The following is a 14,474-nucleotide window of genomic DNA, read 5'->3' on the forward strand; positions in this document are numbered from 1 at the left end:
AAAGAATTCACAAGTAATGAAGGTCTTCCACAACTGGGCAGTAACATTTCCTTTTCAATCTTCCCATCAAAAGTCAAAACTTACAACTTGCAAGTTTTGTGCTCTATGAAAAGCCTAAATGGGATTTGAGGAAAGAGATAATTAATACATGGAAAGGATGTAAAAGAATTCCATGACCGTATAGGGTATATCCCACTATCTTCTACATATATTTTAAAAAGGTGTATGTGGTATGGAAATTTTAGAGGAAAACAGACCGGACTCCCAAGAAAAATGCAACCCTAAATTTTTTTTTTTAAATCCCTATAAAACAATAAACTCCAAGAAATTCTTTGTTTTCCCTGTTATCTCAACAATCTGTTGGACAGCCACAACCTTGAAAAGTCCAAGAAGAAACAAGTTGACTGATAAAATTCTTATGTGTCATTAATTATTCCTTCCACCAATCCATGGACTTGAGTAACATGGGCACTATTCCCGACAATTTGCAACTTATTTTGCTTTGTTACATAATAATACAATCTATTCCTGCTGATGAAGTTGTTTTGCTCCACCCGAGTCAATTTTTCAGAATCACCTACTTGAACCAAACACCTCTCATCATTAAAATCAAGGACTTAAGTTATTCTTCCACCTCCGGCCCACCGTGTGCACCACACTACCCCAACATCTCCCTAATCACACGCATGTAAACTGCTTATCTTAGTTGTTTGTTGGTTCCTGAGGATACATTGTACTGTTCAGCTGCTGCTTGGATTTCTCAGCGTCAAGTCTCCTCAATGTAGTTGAACTCAGCTTTTCACCACTCATTTCTTCAGACAAAAGTTCCACTACCTCGATCTGTGAGAAAACCGACAAGTAAATGGATGGATCAAATTTAGGCCACATTTGGAAATATGAATTATGTGGAGTTGCATGAACTCGAGATTCTTTAGAAATTCATTTTGTATCAATACATTTTACTTTACAGCAATAATGCATTTTCAGAGAAAATAAACTTGGACCTCAGAAAATTGATGTTCGACTTGTGATCTGTTTTCCATGAGTAAATGTCATTTCACAAATAAAAGCAAATTGGCATTTAACCAAAGGGTGATCTTACGAACAATATAGATTTAATACGAACAACAGAACTCAAAATTGGTACCTTCAATGGAGGCAAACATCTCTCAGCTCTCTGCTTGTTGACTGACAATCCTCCACCCAAAGTTTCTTTGCTGGATGCCAATGTAAGCTCAAAAATAACAGTATATGAAAATGAATAACTCCCAATTGAAGGAAAAAAACCAGGTACAACTGACAAGAAGAACATTTTCCTTTGCCCTATAATAAAAGAGAGATTTTCAGGCATGCCCCATTTTTGAGACTGATTGCTCTTGGAGGGGCCATAACCACAAAAAGCAGGCTATCCTAAACAAATAGCCTTTTATTTAAATGGCTAAAATGGACAGGATTATCTGTTCTATGTGAGAAGACTCCACTACCAAAGTAGAATATAGGTCAGCAGCTATGGTGGCTTGAGAATGCAAGTAGTTCATGCAGTTGATGTTGGACATCAATCAAACAACAAAGAGACTATTCTGCTGAGCTCTACAGTGACATTTACAATTCTGTTGGCACAGAATCCAGTGTGTTCCATGCACCCACAGAACAACCACTTAGAAATGCATCCACATTTTTTGCAAGAAAAGGTGCAAAAAGGTGATATTAGCCTTTTACTGAATATGAAGGAACAGGTGGAAAACATCTTTATGAAGAGACTGTCATTTCCGAAGTTCTCACTTTTTCTTTTTTATAATTATAAATTTTATTGAGTAAAGAAGAGTAATACAACGGTCAGCCGAGACGGCCAACGAAGCAAAGCAAAAGCACCTAAAATTACAAATACAGTCTCACCTAAAAACAAAATCCTCGAAGAACAATCCTTTGAATTTCGGGCACATCTTACACCAAAAGAAACCCAACCCAATATATTCAAGATTATATTCAGAGATGAACTCGGTATGATGAGAAGAAAGACAATGTTCATGGAAAGTGTTAAGAGTCAACTGTCGACTCTCATGCACACAAGTTGGCAGTATATTCTCTCCTTCGTCTTCCATTATTCGTTTTCCTCTTGGTTTGCTTGGTTGTTGTTGTGACCATATGTATGAGATACCATACTTATTTGTGGGTTTTCACTTTGCCAAACTTGACATTCACAAGTCAAAAATTAATCACAATTTCATCAGTCCTCCATCCACATTAAATATTGGATCATTACTATTTCATGATTGCCAATACAACTATCCAAAAACTTATCTTTTTCTCTCCTTTTCGTGGTCTTCCCTAACATAAGCTTGTGTTTAGACATGTGTTTATTTCAAGGTTAATAAGATATTCTGACTGGACGTTGCAAGTAAACCATGATTTAGCTTTATAGCATCTTTGGTTGGTTTCCCTTAAACAAGCCTGACTTAAGTGAAGCATTGAGTTCAAGGATGATAAGATATTTTAACAGGACAATGCAGTAAACCTCGCTTTGTCTATATCACACCATCTAAGTAATAAAGTTGCTTGCTTATAAAAAAATAAGTATGAGATAACGACTGGGATACTATGATAAATATATATATATATATAATATATATATATATATATATATATATATATATATAATATATATATATATATATATAAATGGAGACAGTTTAGGAAATGCAAAGGGCATAGACAGTCGTCATTACATAATGGGAATTCTATATGTACCTGACAATAATAGCATCTAACTTTTCATCGACAATTGATGGGCCATAAGGATCCGTAATAGGTTCCACTTGCACTGTCAATCCTGGTTTAATGGACTGCAATAATGATCGAAGGCAAAAAAAAAAAAAAATCAATTCGTGTTTAAGTATGTAAGTACTATAGCCACAAATGCCTTTGCGTATGAGCAATGGATGTGTTTATGCAGAGAATAAAGCTAGTATATGAACAAATACATAAAACATAGCAATTGAAGTCTTAAAGAACATGCAAAGGTCTGGTTATATATATCCTAAATCAAGTTATTGTTTTAGGAACATGTACCTAAATATGTATTATTAGTTAACTTCAGGCACCACATTAAAGATTGCAAATGCATATTTGATCCAGATGTAATTTATACCACATCCATAATACCTTCCCTTTAACAATATCAGAGATCATGTATGGCATTGGACAATATAAAGATCCCATGAAAAGGCTAGGAAAGAATATGCGACCTTCAAGCTTTAACAGAAGAAAAGCATGTCTGTAAGACTGTCTATAAGACCTCAATGTTGAGTTTAGTCCCACATTGGACACTCATTGCCTTCTCTCTCATTAGATTCTGGGCCCCAAAAACTCTGCCAAATTGTTTTGAGTTGAACCCCCAAACTTATCATGGTATTAGAGAAGGTTTTTCTCTCCTCCACGTCACCCAGTTCACATCTCCACGTCTCCACATGTTTTGGCCAGTCCGGCCCACACGTGCATGAGGGTGTTTAGTTTAGTCCCACATCAGACACTCATTACCTTGTCTCTCTCCTTATAAAATCCTGGGCCACTCCACTCATCACCAATTGGTTTTAAATTGGACCCCCAAACTTATCACTCCTTTTGTCCAATAATGAATGATACACTAGTTGCTTTACACCATTATATAGAATTAACATTGCACTCTTTCTCCATTGAAGTATAGCTCCCATGGACTTCTGCACAATTGTGAATTTTTAAAAATAATTGTGCACAACTAATCACAATATAATAACCATGTACACCACTAGTGCATGCCTAAATCTCATATATGTAATTAACCATATAGTTTCGGAATCCACATGAAAACATTCTAGATATAATATGTAAATCCTCTTATTTATCATTAGTTGGAGAAATTGGATACCACACAACAAACACTAGGAATTTTAGAAAACCTACCTCAAGTCATTTACATCACAAAGTTTGCATATGTCTGACACATTCATCATGGTTAATCCACTCAGAGCTTTGGAAAGCATGCAGAACTTTTGAGAATAAAGGTAAAATGAGTCATTAAACAATTAACCTAAAACTATAAGATCTATTTGATCGTCCTGAATTTCATTTTCCATGGATTTCGAATTCCATTGGAAAATGAATGGTGGGAAAATGAATTCCACTGTTGATTGCACTTAGGGAAATAGGAAAGAAACAGAAAGAAAAAAAAAAAAAAGGAGAGAGAGATGCTTGTTGAGTGTTGTGTTATCCGCCTAGACTCCTGGTGTCATGAGCACACATATTGTGCCCTAGTTCGACCCGTAACCCTCTTATATTCATAGTTGTGCCTTCCTCGTTAGATAGGTCTTTTGGGGTAAATAGTTGTCAACAACACTCAAACACATTCACCCTTGGCAGGAATTTCTTTTCCATGGTGTCTGGTGGGAAATCACATTCTTGCCCAGACGGGAATTTGGCTTGGAGGGAAAGTTATAACCAAATGGTGGGAAATATTGATTTTCCACGAAAACCATTTTCACACCCATTTCCCATCTGCATTCAAACAGACCCTAAGATAATAACATACATTGAAACAATCTTATTGTTACCTGATGAGTGTTTCCAAACACTCAATTATACACACATTTTTCGGATATTTATCTTGATTTTTGTACCTATTTATCCATATTAAGATAATAATCATGATAAGCCTCAAATCACCACATTGCATGTTAATTAAGCTTAATTATATATAAATAAATTCATTTACTAGATAAATCTAATTACGTGTGTTTCTTGTGCAGAAAATCAACAAATTGGAATCAAAATCTCAAGACAAAAGCATTTGGGCCCACTTTGGAATGCCCTAATCCTTAACTCATATTCTCCTCTTTTGTCTTTTTGTGCAAAGAAAAGTGGAGGCTACTTTTAGACTCTTCTACACACATTTTCTCTATAAATAGAGCCTTCATTTCTAAAGAAAGGGTCCCATCTTGGTTCTCTGATCCAAGACTCCTTTAATCTAAGGCTCTTAACCTATTCTCTTATTTTTTGTATTTTCATTTTCTAGTTATTTTCTTTTGATTAAATAGTCTTGTAAGAAGTAGAAGAAGAAGAAGTTGTAATTTTCTCCATGAAATGAAGAAAAGTTCTTTCATCTCTTAGCTTCCCTCTCTTGCAATGACATTAGGCTAAGTTCCCCTCCATTGGAGAGTGGAAAAGCTTAGAGTAAGTTCTTGTGTTATTTCTAATTTTATGCCTTTCTTTTATTTAAAATGCTTATGAATTCTCTTTAAGTTTCTTGCACATTTTATTCTTAATATAGATACTTTATGCTTAGATTAGATCAAGATAAAGTATGCTTAAATTAGATAATTGGTAGTAAGAAGTTTTCAAAGAATTCTACTTTGTTTTTGTTCTCTTATTTCATTTTATTTGCAAAACTTTTCGATCTAAGGAGCTAACACCAAGCCCTTATGATTGAGTTATAAAAAGGCTAGAGATTAGGAATTGCTCATTAACATGTTTTACATAGATCCACCTCCAATGATGTTTTAATTCATAAGTTTACTTGCTTTTAATTTCATTTACTTTAGTTTATTTTCTAGCAATTTTACATCTTATAAGTTCAAAAATACAAAGAAAAACAGTTTTAATTCCTTTTAGTTAATTTTGATTTTATCTTCTTAACTTAGCTCTATTCCTCCTTTCTCTTGGGTTCGATCCCCTACTTGCCCCACAAGTACGGTAAAAGTAAGATTATTATTAACTCCGGTGAGAAGAACAACGATAGTCACATCATTACCATGTAATCAAAATGACTAATTTTCATTTTCCTTCCAAGAATCCAGCACATTAACAGAATATAAAGAATCTACTGTGTTATATTACAAAACCTGAATAAAAGATCAACCACAGATAAGCTACTCAACAGAATTTTTAAATATTGATGTAGCTAATCTGCAGCTCTATTGAATTAATATTAAAAAACAAAAAAAGTAACAGAGAAATATATTGTTTTTATAAGAGAAAACACTGAGACACATTTTCAGCAAATTAACTTTAGTGTATCTATCACCTTGACTCATCCGTAACCCTTGGTGATGTCAAGTCTATGGCATATACCTCCAGAATTCAATGTTCAGAACCTTCCAAGGCCAGCACAAGCAATCGTTCGGATTGGTGAACCAAAAAATGGAAAAGCCTCAAGCTTGTGAAAACAAAAGTAGAAAGAGAAAGAGTTATAAGTCATGCAGGCTGCAGGGAAGAAGATGAGACTTCTTGTTCTTTGTTCTTCTATGATCTCTATCTTCCAAAGGAAGGAATGAGTTCAAATAGACCCACACACAAGAGAAATATTCCTAGTAAAGAGGGCAAACGAACTCAAACAAAATGCTTAAGGGTAAAATGGTAAAAGAAAGTATGAGAAAACAACAATAAAAATAGGGATGAATCGCACAAAAAAACAATATCTAAACAAGGGCATAATTGTAACAATAGAAACATAAGAAATTTTTTTATCTAAAAGAATAACAAGCATCCAGGCCCAAGGTTTCAATTCAATACTAGGTCTTGAATCATCTGGAAACAAGACCCAGATGCCAGGGAATATCCAAACAAGACAAGCCCGAGAAGTCTGATCCCACAAGACGCATCTAAACACTATAAAATATAAAAAATAAAATTTATGCAAAGTTTTCTAATACATAAATGCACAAATTTATGCAAGATTTGGAAAAGGGACACACACTTCTGCGCACAAATTTACCTATAAAAATTAGTAAAGGAACACTTGAATGCTATCACACTATTGACCCGGTCAATATGCATATTGTCATTTATTAATTCAAACAATCCTCACAATAATTGAAATGATTACTCAAGTACAGCTCAAAAAGAATTTTCTAATGTTTTTTGTTTCAAACAATATAACCAAAAATATAGATATGTTTTCAGTTTCTCACAGTATAACCAAATATCTCTCTCTCTCTCTCTCTCTCTCTCTCTCTCTCTCTCTATATATATATATATATATATATATATATATAGGGAAATGTTCAGCAACAAACATTTTGACAAACATTTTTCAAAATATGGGTTAGAGGTTTTGGAATGGGCTGATTTTTGGTGAGGATGATCTCTACGGTGAGGAGATCATCATCACCAAAAATCAGCCCATTCCAAAACTTCTAACCCCAGTTTACAAGTTGAAAAATCGTGGACCGTCCATTTTTTGTAAACCATTTTTGATGGGGTTAGAAATTTTGCCAAAATGTTTGTTGCTGAAAGGGACCTATATATATATATATAGGGGGCGGTTCAAGGGCCATAAGAGAAGACATATGAAAAAACTTTCGTTTTTCAAAATAAGAGTTAGAGGTTTTGGATTGAGCTGATTTTTTGCAAGGATGGTCACTATGATGAAAAGATCATCCTCACAAAAAATCAGCTCAATCAGAAACTTCTAAATCCATCAAAAGTGATTTACAAATTAGTGATAAAAATTGGTAAAAAATCGACGATCCACATTCTAAATCACTTTTAATGGGGTTAGAAGTTTCAGATTGGGCTGATTTTTTTTTTTTTTTGGATGATCTTCCCATCATAGAGATCATCCTCACAAAAAATCAGCTCAATCCAAAATTTCTAACCCATATTTTAAAATTTTATTAAAAACGAAAGTTTTTACATATGTTTTCTCATATGGCCCTTGAACCTGACCCATATATATATAGGTAGATTGATAGATAGAGATATATATTTGTGTGAAAATGCAGGAAGAAAGGAACTATGCCTTAATGTAGTCCTTGACAGCCTTCATCCTCGTCTCAATTGGTTCAATCAGGTGTGCTAGCTACAGGAAATCCAAACCATATATTTGAACTAGCCATCCAGGATTTGTACTGAACATAAAAAAGAGGAACAAAAAGTATAATCCCAAAGAAGGAACCTCACCTCTTTCTTAACCAGCATTGGTCCTGTACACACCCCAACAACTACCCGTTCCCTAGCAAACTCTGCTGATGCCTGAAAATCATTTGAACAAACACCAAACAGAAGAAATAACATATTATATATCAAAGGAAAAAAAATGGAAACCAATGAATCTCAATTTACATCATCTGAATATGACATTCAAGTTCTCAAAGGAAAGAAGAAGTGACAAGAGTGATATTTTCATATACCCAAGAATAAGAAAATACTACAGAAAAAAGGTATATGCCGCACAAAAGAAAATGCAAATTAAAACAGAAAAATTTGAAAGAAACCTTCAAAAGGAAACGGTGACCATCATGTAATCGATCAAAAGTTCCCCCAAGTACAACTGCACCATAAGAAGATCTAGGAGCATCCACGGAACTTCTCGCCAATCCAAAGGTCAACTCATCCGTAGCCATGCCACACTGCATATAGTTTCCATTAAAAAAATAATAATAATTGCTAAAGCAAATTCAATTTCTATTCCACAAAAGAAAATAAAATCAAACATCAGTGGATAAAGAGAGATAAAAGTGTATAAACCACAGCTGCAAATTTAAGTAAAATTTGATTCTCTATTAGTAGTAATTAGGTCCATTGGAAAACCCACAGAATAACACGACAGTGAGGGAGAAAAAGAGGCTTTGAACTCAAGACCTTGGCTTCCTAAGGTAGCGTCTTGGCCATCTCACCAACCCTTTGATGGTTAGAAAGTTAAAGCATTCACAAGAAAAAATTGTTAATGTTTCTTATTGCATTTGATGCTAACATTTACATAAACGTCAAGGAGTGAAGAAAATGACGTAAGACTATTCTTATTTTAATTATTCTTTTTGACAGATGAACATTTTCTTCTGATCGTGAATTAAGTGTTCCTTGACCTCTTTGAAAGTGCAAAACACTTTAAAACAATCCCCAATTTATCCCTAGCTATCAAGTAGGAAAAAATAATATGACATACCCTTAACATCGATCTAACATTCAAAACAAATGTAAAAGGAAACATCTGAAAACAAGCATGCTATCAAGTGAAGAATTTTCACTGAAGAACTGAAAAATGCTACAATACCAATAATGCAAACAATTTAAAAAAAAGACTTTTTCCTCATATTTTCAATTTAGTGTGTTTGGTAACACTTCTAAAGTCTAAATGGAGGTGGTCTACCTTTAAAATTCATACGTCAGAAGCTTTATTGCCGTTTGTTTTGTTTTAGATTTCAGAATTAAGAACCAAAATTCAGAAGTTTTGGTTTAGCGATGGGGGGACGTTGGATGAAACTTCTGAATTCTAATTTTTTTTATTCCTAAAATACCTCAAAACCCTGATTTCTATCACTTGTCCCTTCTTTATACAAATGCTAAAACCTTTATTTTTAACTTTTCTACCTTTCCTTTCTCTTCTACCTCTCCTTCCTCTATAATTGTGTTGTCAAGGTCTCTCTCCTTTCTCTGGTTTTGTGTTCGAAAATCCTATATTTTTCACTCCGAAATTAATACAGTAAGATCTCTCTCTATCTTTGATCTACCATTTTCATCTATTAATGGATATCTCTTTGATCATATGCGATCTCTAGGATTTTTTGATTGTATGGGCTTTAGGTTTTCCTGATTTGGGTGCTTCAAGAAAAAACGATTGAGATTGTTAGGATAGTCATCTTGGTCTTGGACGATTTTTAAAACCATAGGATACAATGTCAAGTTAGTGATTGCCAATTGGACTTTAACATTATATCTTTTTCTTCCCAAGTTTTGATGGAGGTTGGGAACGTTAGTTGGTGCAAGGCCAAACTAGTGTCTAGTTTAGAAATAGCTCAGAATTATCTATTCCATGGATGATGGAGAGGTGATTAAGTAGTTTACATCTCAATCCAATTGGATAATACTTGCATATAAAAAACTATTTTTGAATGTCGTCTATATTTTTGACCATAGGCAAGCAAGTGGTTTGGTAGGATAATTAGGATCTTATGGAATTTCTTTTTTTTTTATGAAATTTTTCAAGGAGTTAAGAAATTATTTTTTGATGACTTCTGAGAAAGGTGGTTGCAGCATTTCAAGTGCTTAGTAATTAGGGTATTTTTTAGCGTTTGAATCCTTATTTGTTTCCGGTTGTTCATTTCAACCTCCTTTATCTGTTGCTTCAATGAAATTTTTTCATACAAAAATCTAGATTTCCATACCCACCATTAATCATCTATGCTTACGTTTACTAGGATGTGAATCTATGCTAACTTGCCAAAAGTTGTTAAATTTAAGATTTGCAATATACGACATGGACGAATTCCACATGGCAAACTTGTTCATCATCTTAAGTTTAACCATTCAATTTTTGTTCTACAATTTATTAGAATTACAAAAGGGTAACATTGTCAAAATGATCATTATGTTTAAAATATTGTTTGTAACCAGAAGTTTTAAAAAATGATAAACAAATTACTTTTTCCAGAATAAAATTTCAGATTCCAGATTTTAGAAAACAGACTTCAGACTTAGAAGTGTTACCAAACATACCCTTACTGATTCAAGGAACATAGGGAGGGTCTCAAAATGAAAAATGCATCTCTGTTAGCACAACACCCCCCCACTCCCACCTAACAAACACACAAAAGAAATGTTTTTTACCCAACAAATACAAAACCAATAAAACAATAAAGAAAAATATGGTGTTTTTCTCTTCTCTTCCATTTACAGATTCAACTCTCCTATTGAGGGTGTCAAAAAATTGTGAAGAAAGAAAAATGCATATCTGTTTAAAACTCCCCCCCCCCCCCCCCCCCCCCCCCCGGCGAAAAATAAAACAAAATAAAGAACAATTAAAACAAAAGAGGTTTTTTTTTCCTCTACATAGGGAGGATGTCAAAAGATCATGAAAAATGCAGTCCTGTATTCATACGTTGAAGGGTTTTTTCAAGTAAGCAACGAATCCTATAAATGACAAAGATCTTCACAGTGCTATAGCAACAAAAAAAAAAAACAAATATCCTAACCTCAAATTGATTCTCAATCCGAAATTGTCCTTCGTTCTAGGCCTCGATCGGAGCTTCAACAGTTGAAAACAGCAATGGCTTGAAGAGATGAAGCGGAAAGCTAGCTGCACACTGGTTCGTTGGAGGAGAAGAATGCAATGATTTGTTTAATCAGGGGTAAAATGGGTACTATTTCTAAGGTAACTTCAATCCAAATTATATCGCCCAGTTGGAGGGCTTCCTCCAAGCATGATAAGGTAACTTCATCAATTAAAAAGAAAGAGAACTTCTATTGTCACACCAACTTTTGCTGACGCCACTCGAATTGTGTGCTAGTTCTTTGGTAAATTGGGGTTGAAAGTGGAATTTGTTGTTGAGATCTGCCCAAGGGATGGGAATAGGGTTGTCAATAGATAGGTATCTGATCAGATGGTGCTATATCCGAATTCAAATCCAAAAAAAAAATAGTGATATCTGAATTTGAATTCAAATTCAATCGGATGTCACTAACCAAGATTCGAATTTGAAAAATATATCAAATATCTGATAATATCCGATCCGATAAATACCGTCCAAAAATTAGATTCGATCTATACCATCATCTTCAATCTGTAAAAAACAAATTGAAGATGATGGCCGACTGGAGAAAATGGCGGTTATGGGGTTTTACTTTATAAAAAACAAACTTGTAAAGTGAGATTTTACTTTGAGAGAGAGAGAGAGGGTCTGTTATTTACATAAGCCAGCTCCAGCTCCAGCTCCAGAAACTAGTTTCTAGAAGAAGTAGAAGCTCAGAGTCTGAAAAGTCACATCCAACAAAAGTTTGTTCATTACAGAATGACATAAGCCAGAAATTGATGTTCATTTGACAGCTTTTTATTGTTGGATTTTGGTAAAATGATCAGACTACCCTTAATGTTGATAATGCACCCAGAAAACACAAAAAATTATCAGAATACCTTAATAGATATATATAATGATACTATATATATATATAGAGTCGGGTTCATGCGACACACATATAGACAACGTGTTTGTCTTATATGGGCAAAAATGTTTGGAATGGGCTGATTTTTTGTGAGGATGATCTCTGTGATGAGGGGATCATCCCGGCAAAAAATCATCCCATTCCAAAACTTGTAACCCCATCAAAATTGATTTACAAAAATTGGACGATCTATAATTTTTCAACAAAAATTGGACGGTCTAGAAGTTTCATAATGAGCTGATTTTTGGCAAGGATGATCTCCTCACCATAGAGATCATCCTCACAAAAAATCAACTCATTCCAAATATTTTTGCCCATATAAGACAAAACATATTGTCTATATGTGTGTTGAAATGGTTGTCGTTTGAACCTGACCCATATATATATATATATGGGGGCGGTTCAAGGGCCATATGTAAAAACATATGAAAAAACAATGGTTTTTCAAAATATGGGTTTGAGGTTTTGGATTGAGCTGAATTTTTGCGATGATGGTCACTATGATGAGAAGATCATCCTCACAAAAAATCAGCTCAATCAGAAACTTCTAAATCCATCAAAAATGAGTTACAAATTATTGACAAAAATTAGCAAAAAATCGACGATCCACATTCTAAATCACTTTTAATGGGGTTAGAAGTTTTAGATTAGACTGATTTTTTTTTGGATGATCTTCCCATCATAGAGATCATCCTCACAAAAAATCAACTCAATCCGAAATTTCTAACCCATATTTTGAAAATTTATAAATGTTACATTGTTTTTACATATGTTTTCTCATATGTCCCTTGAACCTGACCCTATATATAAATTTCTAACCCGTCCATTTTTTGTAAACTATTTTTGATGAGGTTAGAAGTTTTGGAATGGGCTGATTTTTGGTGATGATGATCTCCTCACCGTAGAGATCATCCTCATCAAAAATCAGCCCATTCCAAAACTTCTAACTCATGTTTTGCCAAAAAATTAGCCATTTAACGGGACCCATATATATATATATATATAATTTATATTAAAAAATTATAAAAATAATTATTTTCAATTTAAATAAATTTATAAATTTTAATTTTAAGTTGATATACGTATTATGTGTTTGTTTGAATGTTAATATGTATGGGATGTTATGTGGGTGTTAGATTATGTATGGGATGTTATGTGGATGTTAGATTGTGTATTATGCAGGTATTTTCTTTATCAGAAAAATTCCATATGTCCATTTTTTAATTCTATCAAAATATCAACAGTATCTCCTCTTAAAAATGGACATATGGAATTTTTCTGATAAAGAAAATACCTGCATAATACACAATCTAACATCCACATAACATCCCATACATAATCCAATACCCACATAACATCCCATACATATTAACATTCAAACAAACACATAATACGTATATCAACTTAAAATTATTTAGAAACAAGGTTTAGATACAAACACAATTACCTAAAATTGTTACAGAAACAAATATACAAAAGATTCACAAATAACTAGGTCACAAGAATGAGAAAACAATTAATTTATATTTTATAAGATCCTTCCAGCCTGTCCTTATACTTGGTACTCAGAGACCCTCATTTAGTAACAGGGTACTTTCAATCACGACATATGTTTCAAATTGTGCAAGATGAGGTACAAAAACAAAATATATGCCCATGCATACATTACCGGGAGAAGTTAAGTAAAAGTGCATGATTATGAACTTAGCAATACACCGAAGAACAACAAAGGTAAAACACACTGAATGGTTCAGTCAAAAAGGTTCTTGATGCATATAATAAGAATATTATGTTTATTTTTGAATGAGTGTGTCAGCGGAGATTCATGAGAAAGGGAAATGGGAAAAATCTTCTATATAACTAAAGAAGAGAGGTAGTAAGACAACATAGAAAATGATGCAATGTGGTTGCCAAGGACCTTCGGAGCAATCATAGATTAGCTACAACACATGAATTCATACTATTTCTTAGATAGTTCAATATACAACATTGTAAACTCAGAATATCAATGTATGACAATGTGAAAAAAATGAGATTACCAATCATATGTCAAGGATATAAACAACAATAAAGATTACACTAATGCCTCCTTGTGGGGGAAGTATACCTTTTAAATTACTAGCGAAAAAACATGGAATAAATAAGCCACCTCAAATTAACAAAGGAAAGGCAATGTACCCGAAGCCAAGATGTACAAGTTTAGCTGTAGAAATCCAAATATGAGTCTTAGGTGCTATTTGTTAAACTAAAAAAAATAAGTGCTAAATAGCATTAAGCATTGAATTTAAGTACTGAAAGAGTTGTTTGTGTAGATGCTGAATCATGTTTGTTACACATTGCTGAAACTGGTAAATTATCTTTATTACCCTTACAATTATATTATACATTGTGGTGCATGTTTCAAATGCCTATTTCTTATCAAACACAATAAAATATATTATTTCTTATAAAATTAAAATACAATTCATTTTTAAATAATAAATAATACTCAAATCTTCAATTTATAAATAATAATTTCTATTTATAAAAGTCCACAAATTTCAAATTAAAAATAATAATGTCAT

The 14,474-nt window shown here is 33.4% G+C and overlaps 1 protein-coding gene across 3 annotated transcripts; it reads right to left on the bottom strand.

The window, feature by feature from the left end:
• Positions 1 to 400: 400 nt before the first annotated feature.
• LOC147380788 (phosphopantetheine adenylyltransferase-like) lies at positions 401 to 11,176 on the bottom strand. Of its 3 annotated transcripts, XM_086431235.1 has the most exons (8): positions 10,944 to 11,176; positions 10,468 to 10,547; positions 8,247 to 8,381; positions 7,933 to 8,004; positions 7,772 to 7,831; positions 2,749 to 2,843; positions 1,148 to 1,217; positions 401 to 840 (listed from the first exon to the last, which is right to left on the bottom strand). In XM_086431235.1, the coding sequence occupies exons 2-8, from the start codon at positions 10,486 to 10,488 to the stop codon at positions 703 to 705; spliced, it is 591 nt and encodes a 196-aa protein (XP_086287361.1). In that variant the 5' UTR covers positions 10,489 to 10,547; positions 10,944 to 11,176; the 3' UTR covers positions 401 to 702. The 3 variants fall into 3 exon arrangements, with proteins under 3 accessions (XP_086287361.1, XP_086287363.1, XP_086287362.1); XM_086431237.1 differs by lacking the exon at positions 7,772 to 7,831; XM_086431236.1 differs by lacking the exon at positions 10,468 to 10,547 and having other exon boundaries at positions 10,944 to 11,174.
• Between the last annotated feature and the right edge of the window lie 3,298 nt (positions 11,177 to 14,474).

The sequence above is a fragment of the Akebia trifoliata genome, unplaced genomic scaffold, assembly GCF_017979445.1.
Source record: "Akebia trifoliata isolate Shusen 1 unplaced genomic scaffold, ASM1797944v1 Contig00989, whole genome shotgun sequence".
NCBI lineage: Eukaryota > Viridiplantae > Streptophyta > Magnoliopsida > Ranunculales > Lardizabalaceae > Akebia > Akebia trifoliata.